Below are 10415 nucleotides of genomic sequence, written 5' to 3' on the forward strand. Positions count from 1 at the left end.
CTTTTATAGGTGTATGTGATATTTTACAGTAATCAAAAATAAAATTAATGGATCAATACATTTCCAAAAAAAAGGAGAAAAGATCCAAAATGAAAGCCTAAATTTTAACAACAGCTGTAAAGAAAATACTTATTGTTCTGTATGCTTCATCATGACCCGTCACCGCAGCATGATGTACATGTAAACAGTGAACATGGCGGGAGAAGAACACAGATTACTTGAGTGACCGCCCCACCCCCACCCCCCCCAACTGCGTCACCTTCATGATCCCTAACCTTGAGAGGTCCCGCAGTGCTACTCAGTCACCCTGGTACCTCGCCCCAGTCCATTCACTTTCCTGCTCTCTTAAAATGTTTCTCTTACCTTCTTTTCCCTCCTGAGACCTCCAAAGCATCCTCCCCTTCCTTCTCTCAGCTGATGATAACCTTGCCACCTTCTTCGCTAGAAAACAGAATCAATCAGAAGAGAACTAGAGGGAACTTGAGAAATGTACCATATCTTGTTTCGGATGAGGTTACGTGAGAGTGGGCATGTGACAAAATTCATGGGGCAGTACACTTCAAACCAATTCATGTTATGGTACGTAAATTATATCTCAATAAAAATGTAAAAGGGAGAGAGGACGTCCATAAGATCCCACCGCTACATGTCCCCACCTGCCTGCAGCTGGGCCCACACGCTGTCTGGATGCTCGGGGTGACTGTCCCTTGCTCTAGCTGAGGTCAGCTCTGCTCAGGCAGTGTCTCCCATCGCTCCAGCAATTCTCTCCTTCCTTCTTCCGCAGCTTCTCCCTTTGTTGGATCACTTCCATCAGCATATGAGTGTGCTATTATTTTTCGACATGAAAACAACGTCATCTCCCTCTGGCGGAAGAAAACCTCCCTTGATCACACTCCAGTTACTTCCCCGTTTCTCTCCTGCTGAGTTCCTCCAAAGCCTGTCTTGGCTTTTCAGTTCTTCCACTCCTGTTCTCTCTCTCTCTTTTTTTTAAATTTTTATTAGGGAACAGTGTGTTTTTCCAGGACCCACCAGCTCCAAGTCGAATCACTGTTTTCAAACTAGTTGTAGAGGGCACAGCTCACTGGCACATGTGGGAATCGAACCAGAGACCTCGGTGTTATGAGCACTGCACTCTAACCAACTGAGCCCCTCCCCTTCTCTCTTGAGAGAATCAGTCTCTTGCTCCTCTCCATTCCTCTGAAACTGACGTCAGTGACTCCATATTGATATATTTAGTGTTCAGTTCTCAGTTTTTACCCTATATCAGCCACACTTGACACTATTGATAACTCTCTGTCCTTGACAGTTTTCTTCACTATCTTCTAGGAAAGGACACGCCTGGATTTCTTCTTACCTAGCTGGCCATTCCTTCTCAGTCGCCTTTGCTTATCTCTACTCATCTCCTTGATTTTTTAATGATGTGAAGCCCCTGGACTTTCTCTCCTTTGTTTATTAGTATTGCCTTCATGATCTCATTCAATTGATCACTTTAAACACCAGGTATACCTAATATAGGCTATTGACTCCCAAATCGTTACATGCGGTGTGGAGGGCTCCTGTGCACTTTAGACTTATAACCAACCATGTATTTGACATCTTCACGCAGATAGTTAATTGGCAATGCACACTTACTGCATTCAAAACCAAAGTCTGGGGAACTTGCCCTACCAGATGAAGACCTATTATGAAGTCATAGTAAGACAGTATAGTATTGCTGTAAGACTAGAAAGCCCATTGGAGCTGAATAGCAAACTAAAACAGAACCATACATACATGGAAACCTTATTTATGACAGAGCTACCATTAGAGATGGGTGGGGAAAGTGGGAAACTATTCAATACACGATACTAGGACAATGAAATATACATGTGGGAAAAATGGAAGTGGATATCTACCTCACATCAGAATCACAAGTCAATAAATCTAGGTAGACAAAGAATTTAATGGGAAAGATAACACTTTAAAGATTTTTGGGGGGCAATAGAGTACTGCTACAATCTTAGAGTAGGGAATGATTCCTCAAGAGACAAAAAAAGCACACATCATAAATGAAAAGATTGATAAACTTAATTCCATTAAAATTGAGTATTTCTGGTCAACAAAAAACCTAGTAAAGAAAAGTCAAATATAAGCTACATACTGGGAAACGAAATTTGCATCATATGTAACTGAAGAAAAGTAGAATTTAGAGTATATTAAGAATAGCAATCAAAAAGACAAAGAATACGCTAGTAGAAAAATCAAGAAAAGACAAGAATAGGCATTTTACAGATGCAGATATATATGACAAGACACTGAACTTCTTTAATAATCAGGGAAATTTGAACTAAGAACACGAGATACCATTTCACACACCCACCGGAATGGCAAAATTAAAAAGTCAGCCAGTATCAAATGTTGGGCTTTGTGTGGAGAGTGGGAACTCTTGTGCACTGATGCTGAGGGCAAACTGTTAGAACCACTTACACAGGAAAATGGTTTGGCAGTACTTAGTAAAACTGAATATGCATGTGCCCTGCGATTCCATAGAAACTCTCATACTTGCTCACCATGCCCCCTACAAGGACGCTTGTAGCAGAATTATTTGTGATTGTGTGTGAAAGTGAGAGAGAAAGGGGGAGAGAAAGAGAAAGGGAGAGAGCAAAAGAGAGGGAGAGAAGAAATGAATGTTTGAGTGCTCAGCAACAGGAAAATGGATAAAGTCAGCTCTGTCACACACTGGAATCTATATAGTAATAAAAACAAATGAATTACAGCATACACATTAATGTGGAAAAACCTGAAAAACAATGTTTTTAACATTAAACGAAACAAGGAAATCTTTAAGTGAAATTTAGATCAATGGCTGCTTCTGTGTGGAAATAAGGTTGGGCGGAATGAGGATGGGGTACACGGGATTTTGACATCATAGTAATATTTTAATTCAGCTTAATAATGGGTACACAGGTATTTGTTTTATTTTTAAATGTTCATATATTTATATATATTATATATGCTGTATATTATATATGTTGTATATTATATATATATGTAAAGTACCTGTTTGTATATATGATATATTTCAAAATTAAAATAGGATTTTTGAAAATATTTAACTTAGAATAAAAGAAAGACCAAGTAGGTCATTAATACTCCCATATTGTTAATTTTTCAACTCGTTTCCTTTACCCACAGTTTTATGAGTTATTTGTAACCCTTTTCCCCCTAAATGTGAGCTAGTACTAAACTGATACAACTGTGAAATTAAAAAAAACAAAACAACACCTTTTAAAATCCATGCCATCAAACTAGTTCATCTTAAATCAAGTTGTTAGGATCACTATTGTCTTTATAAAATACACGTCTTTCACAGAAATGAACGGGGTCCATATTTTATGTGATTCCCCCAGTCTGTTGATAAAAAGAAATGTCGCTATTATTTCCCCTAATGTAGATTACAGTGGATTTTACGTTGGGCCACAGAAAAAGCCTTATGAGTGACCTGAGGATTTTCCTCAGTTTCCATACATTCTGGCGATTTCCAGGAAAAATCAGTACTACCAATGTATGCATGTATTTCATAAACAAATAATTCAAATAATTTCATAGAGCTGGTGTTTTTCTTGGTAATTCTGTCTGACTGACTTAACCTGTCTGCGAATGTGTATTTCATAGGAAATTGCCCGGCATTTACGTCCTGGAACTCTCAGAGCCATCTTTGGTAAAACTAAGATCCAGAACGCTGTTCACTGTACCGATCTGCCAGAGGACGGCCTGTTAGAGGTAAGATGTAAACGTCCTATTTGTATTTCAAGCTTGAACATGATCTCCGCAGGTCTGGGGTATAAGAAACCTTTTAATATTCTTGGATTACACTATGACTTGGCCATCTGATAAGGATGCTATGTATATCACGGGAGAGTCTTCAAAGAAGTAAGATATTTTTCTGAGTGGCATGCATATTATGGTTTAAAAATAATGACAAAGTAGAAAACCATGGCATTAATTAGATACTGTGAAATGTGTTTTAAAATCAGGTAAAAATGCCATTCCCAGAAGTTGCTAGTCATGACAATATATCAGTGAAATTAAGAAGTGCAATATGTAATGTGATCGCATTAAAAGTCATAACTACCACTTATTGACTCTCTTAATATATAAGATTCTACCCTGATAAATGTGTAAATTGTGTAAATTATTTCTTGTAATCTCCACAGCAGCTCTAATAGGTGGGTATTATTATATCTGTTTATTCAGGAAAATGAAATCGAGACTCAGAGAGTTAAGTAACATTGTCAAATCAAACAGCCAACATAGGACAGAGCCATGTTTTGACCTTTCATCTATTTAAGTGACATAAAATAAGAAACAATGAAAAAATTATAAGAAAATATAAGTGAAAATTGGTCTGGTTTGGGGTTAAGAAAGTCATTTCTAGGCTAAAGCAAAGAAACTTGAAAGAAGGGATTGATATTTCATTTTATCTTATTTTTTTATTTTCAAAAATTTTTATGTGTCCAAAGAAACTAATGAAATGAAAAGACAAATAATAAATTTAAGGAATTATAGTATAAATGACAAATGATTGATATCCATAATACGTATTTATTATAGTATTGTTTGTTTTAATTTCAAATCTATCAGTCTTTTTTTTATTTCTACCTTTGAAATCATATATAGGAAAGCCTTCCCCATTTTGTTTTCATTTTCTTGCATTGAAATGTTCTATCCATCTAAAACTTATTTTGACATATAAATCTATTCAGGTGTCACAAGTTTGTTTAGTAAATCCTTCTTTTCATTATTTCTCATTTATTGGATGCTTATATACACCTGTGCTTTTCTGAACTTTCAATTTTATTCTGTGGGACTGTGCCAGCAAAATGCTATTTTTATTGTTGAAGTTTCTTGGTATTCTCTTAAATTTATTCCACTACGTGAACTTTACGTGAGTGTGTCAAATTATTTACCTCACTCCCACAGGACGTCTCCAATAGTGAGTCTCTCCAGCTGCATATATGTTAGCCCTCTCCATTTTATACAAGGAGTAGAGTCTTTTTTTAAATATGGTTCTTGGGCATAGCCTATGAAATTTATTCTCATCAGTATTGTTTTCTGCTATAGAGAATGACTTTAAGATTTTCTCCTATAATCCAAGGTGTTGATCTGCTAAAGTCTTATCTAAACTGTGTTCCCTTGTATGAAATATTGACACACTTGGAAAAATGTAACCATTTAAATGTTCATTTTAAATTTTCATCTTTAGCTTGGAACCTGTAGCCTAGGTTTGAATGCAGAGTGTTGTTCAGTGAAACTAAAACATTATTAATCATGAAATTTATGCCCATTTAAAAATATTATCCAAGGTATGCTGTGATTTTACTCATACAGTTTGAAATATGTTATTACTGCCTGCAGTTTACAAAGCCATTTACTAAATGAAAATCTTTCTAAGCTAATTGCACAGGAGATTTAATTGAAAATTAATGAGTGTGATTTAGAAAATTGATCAAAAATCTGCAAGTTGGTACGTGAACAAATTTCTCTCCTGTGGCTGATGAGTCATACTTACTGTGACCTTGGGTAAGTCGCTTTTTCTTTCCATGCCTCACTTCTCTCAATAGCATGGAATAAACAATGCTGATATAACCATGGAATGTTCTCGTAATTAGGGATGAACTATTTGTAGATTACTTGGCTTTAAATGTTCAAGTATTATAAAAACACTTAGAGGCCAAAAGAGTTACCTGCTCCTAGGTCTTCAAAGTGAAGTTCAGACTGACACAAAGACAAGCTCCCTGATCCAGGAAGCGCTTTGTACTTAGACCTGCTAGTCATTACGGGGACATTCTTTAGCTGCAGGGCCACCATAGATCTGCTAGCCCAACCCAGGGCCTGTCTGAAAGGCAACTCCAATCAGGGCGCTAAGACAGAAAGTCGGAAGCAGAGCTGTCACAGGCGCACCGAGACTCTGGGCTCGCTGTTGGTATGGCAAGAAGGGAGAGGGGAAAACAAGGTCCTTAATCTTTCCCCCTTGGGATGTTTACTGAGCCAAGTTTGTGTCAAATGTGTACAGCTCAGGAAGTACGGTGTCAGTCTAGACCTGCTCACCAGCCATTATTTTTTCTACTTATTCTTATGACAAACCAGTACCGAGTATGTTTTACTTGCTGACATTGTAATAGGGTTTCAGAATCAAACGACATTTCCTCTGTCCTCATTGAGCTCATAGTACATTTTAGAGGTCAAGGATCTTAGCAGGAATAGAAATCTGACTTCTTTGGATGCCTCTAATTGTGACACAGCCGCTTGTGTGGTTTATGGGAACAGATGACATCATCTCTAGCACGAGACATTCTAGGATGTTATTTCACTGGGAACGTTCCCTGACACTCTGTTGGTTGTAACTATAAAGATCTTAACTTTGTGCTTTACGGAAAGGATTAATGGAAAAAATGTTTAACCTAACTAGCAAAGAAATACTTGTTTTCTGCTAATGGCAAAGAAATTTTAAACGACCGATGCCCATTTCCAGTAAGGCTACTGTATAATGGACACCCTTATCTTGCTGGTGACAGCTAAGGGGCTGTAGGTATTACAAGCTATGGGGTTATTCCATACAATTTGTCCCAGAATTCTACTTCTTAGAATCTAACCAAAGGAGGAGGACGGCGGCAGGACTGAAAAATGCAAAGTTAACCTGCACAGGTGTTCGTTGCAGGAGTATTTGTGGTAATTAAAATTGGAAACAGTGTCTATGTGTAAAGGTCTATCTGATTGATGGTCCCTCCTCTGGGAAAGCTTCCAAAGGCACTCATGGTCTGCATGGGAGGTCCACGTGTGTGTTCAGAACATCTTCCCTCTATTATAGTAGTGTAGCCAATAGCAGTTATATTGTTACTATTGCACATTGTGTTTCTTTATATCTATTTCCTCTGGACGCTGAGTACTCACAGGAAAGAGATTCTGTCTTGTCTGGAATATAAAAAACTCTTCAATAAATTACTTCTGAAGGAAAAGTGGGAAGAGTTTGATTAAATACGTTATGGTTCATGTACTCAGTGCAAAAGTATGTAACCTTTTTTCCTTTCATGATAATGGAGACCTGCCTGTAGCAGTGTTTTCCGGCCTTGGTTGCACATTAGAATCACCTGGGCCATTTTTAAAATAGTGATGCCCAGACCCACCCTCAGAGACGATAATTTTTTTTTCTTTTGAAATAATTTCACACTCATAGAAACGTTGCAAGTACCATACAAAAACTTTTTTTCATGAACACTGGGATTAAGCTACCAACACGATGGCCCATATCTCTGCATACTTGAGTGTGTGTTTTTAACACAAAGGAGCATTTCCCTACACAACCACATTAAAGTCCCCAGATTAGGAACAACACTGATGCGTCACTACCATCTAACCCTTAAACCCCATCTGGATTTCTCCAGTTGTCTCCATAACGTGTTTTAATAGCAAAGGGCTCCAGGTCAGACCCGGGCTGTGCATTTAGTTCTCTCCTTAGCTTCTTTCAATCCAGAAAATGATTTTCCCTGATGTCCATGACCTGGACACCTTTGCAGATACCAAGCAGAGATTCTGATTTAACTGAGCCATTTATTCCTTTGCTCATCAGAAACTTGTCTAAGTGGCTGCCACCTCCAGTTGTAACAAGATACTGACCCACTTATTTTGCTGGGTGGCATGTGTCGCTTATGCTAGAAATCATTTCTTGGCCCCTCGTTGTCCATGAAATGTATGATGCCTTTTGGTTTTATCATCCCACATTGTGTGTGCCCCTCTCCTCCCCTCCCCACCTCCACCTGAGTGGGTCCTCTCACCGATGTCATCGATGGGTCAGTTTTCATGTTATCACCACAAAAGTGATACAACCTTCTGAGGGTCAGTTTTACTTCCTCCTTGCTTTATCATCTTTCCCAAAGCTTCACTGAAAAAGAAAAAAAAAATATCGACTTTTCTGGCTTTCACACTACGTCTATAGTTTGCCTTTCTCTGATTATCTCTGGCAGGAACAAGCAACACTTTACACATACTGAAATTGAAATTCTCTAAGTTGCCGAGTAGGTATATATAGTAGAAAGTTCAAGTATGTTTGAATTTTGAATTCTCTACACCAAAATGAAATGTCAGTCAGTCATTTATTCAGATAGTCACATTTTTACAAAATTAAAACCATGGCAATGAACAGGATACATGTAGCCCTGCCTTCATGGAACTCACCGTTCTAGATGATAATCATAGTAGTTGTTATTTAGAATGATGAAAATATGGATCTGTTTTTCCTTTCCCAATATTCTCTCACTTGGTTGTATCACTTTTGGTAATATAAAAATTTACCAAAATTTCTTATATAAAAAATTTTTATATAAAAATTTTTGGTAATATAAAAATTTAAGAAATCTGTTATGTATTTCACTGTCCATGTACTTGATGAAAACAAATCCGAATTTGGGTATCTAATCATTTCTGCATTGATTCTTGTTCCAGTACAAAAATGAGTTCCTCAGGCATTAACCAGAAGTAAACAGAGGTGTAGAGACCTGGATTTCTTTGGCTCTGGTTCGTGTCGTCCTCTGCACACCCTGACACTCATCATTTATCTTGAGTTTTCGTTTCTATCTTGAAGGAAGAGTTGTGTGTGATCTTTAACTAGCCCGCTGTCAAAGAGGGAACAACTTGTTCGAAGACGAGAGCAAACAGCTTTCTCTTAGAGATCTAAAAATAGTTGAGTAAGGCCTGGGCTTTGACCTTGAGGTGGAAAATGGCAAGAGATAAGGCTGGGAAAGTCAGCGAGGGCCTTGTGCAGACATACGAAGACAGCTGAACTGTATCCAGCTGGCAGTAGGAATGCACGTGATTGTTTTACGCAGGGGAGTCCCACAGCCATACCTGTGTTAGAAACCGCCCTGGCTGCAGTGAGGAGCACAGATCAAGGGTGGGGGCAGTTTGGAGGCAGAGAGTCCTGGAAGAAGCTCGGGAGGTCATCCCGGCAAGGTCCTGGTAGCCTGAATGGACATAGCAGGTGGATAGCCAGAAGCAGTGAACTTCAAGAGATATTTAGGAGGGAAGAGCTGACAGCCCTAGAGGCTAATTGGATGAGGAGGATAGATATGTGGCAGTGAGACGAGTTCGTATCCCCAAGTAAAGATGGTGAGACAGAGACTGCCATCTTCATCTGCGATACCACAGTTTCTGAAAACCAAAGTTTTTTCATAAGTGTGATGGCAAAGCCTAACCCGATCTTCTATATGACTGTGTCATTTTTGTATAAGCCACCTGGTGTATCCGTTCACACTGCCCTAGAGATGTTAATGTATCCGATCATGGGGAACCTCCCCGACTCTGCAGCATTAGGTAACATTCAGGACGTGTACCACGTCACGAGTCTGCATTTCCGGACATCTGGCACCAGGACTTTTGAACAAAGGAGAGTGGAGAAGGTGTGAAGTAGCCACGGAGAAAGAGCTGATCGCAGAAGGTAGATTTATGGATGATGTTCAGGATTCAGTTAATTTGGGAGATGACATATATCCTAGTTGATTGTTTTTCTGGTGAACTGTTGGACTGAAGGAGAAGGATTCACAGGCAGGTGCCTGGAGCCAGAGTGAAGTTCTAAATAAGGGAAGATGTGATGGCAGTCGGTGCTAGCATAAAGGGAGAAAGAACAAAGGGAACAGAGGCCTTCCTAGCCTCTCAGGCAGACAGAGGTCCCTGGGATAACAGAGCAAGCCGTGGTCAGAGGAGACGAATTTAGATTTCAAATGTCAGAGGTGGAGCTTGTCGGGTTCAGGCTGTGGCCTTGGAAGTAGCCACCAGTGTGGAGTGGAGGGTGAGCACCAGTCACCAGAAATGTGTAGGCTCCACTCTTCAGTGACACCTAGGACCGTGGCCACGGTCAGAGTGGAGAGGACAATGGTGGCCCAAAGTCAGACATTTGCAGCCAAGGAGAGAAATTTACCTGAGAAGTGACAGCAACGAGGAGGTGACAGGACGTGGGCAGCTGCCACAGCCCAGAGTCCAGGGTTCACACATTGCTGGGCAGGTGTGGGGGGGACGTCCAGTCGACCAGGGAGGAAGGAGAACACGGGTACTTCTGCTCTGCTGGGCAGAGATGCTTCCCAGGGAGGCCCCAGGGAAGCGATGCCCTCGGGGATATCCAGTTCCGTTTAGGGCTGGGAGGCCTGGGGACGAGCTTCAAGTGTCCAGGGAGCTGATTTTGGTCCTGAGGGCCCAGAGGAAACAAGAGGAGCAGTGAGCGCATGGAGGAGGGAGGGGAACACACAGGATGGAAGAAAACGGGCGACTGGAATGGCCTCCGCCTTGGTAGATGGGGGTGTTACAAGTTCATAATTGCTTTTCCGGTCACTAGTAATAGACACCCTCAAAATAATGTCTTAAAAACCAGGACTTTCCTTTTTCTG

General features: G+C 39.9%; 1 protein-coding gene across 7 annotated transcripts in view; it reads left to right on the forward strand.

Annotated features, from left to right (window-relative positions):
* The window catches only part of NME7 (NME/NM23 family member 7), a 118677-nt gene that overhangs the window by 82098 nt on the left and 26164 nt on the right, over positions 1–10415 (forward strand). For 4 of the 7 annotated variants that reach the window (XM_081026154.1, XM_081026158.1, XM_081026152.1 and 1 more), the window contains one exon: positions 3655–3762. In XM_081026154.1, the coding sequence (XP_080882280.1) occupies positions 3655–3762 (108 nt within the window). Of the gene's footprint in view, positions 1–3654; positions 7925–10415 lie in introns of those variants that run through there. The other 3 variants (XM_081026151.1, XM_081026155.1, XM_081026156.1) reach the window with 3 other exon arrangements.

This window comes from Rhinolophus hipposideros (assembly GCF_964194185.1).
Source record: "Rhinolophus hipposideros genome assembly, chromosome: 19".
Lineage (NCBI taxonomy): Eukaryota > Metazoa > Chordata > Mammalia > Chiroptera > Rhinolophidae > Rhinolophus > Rhinolophus hipposideros.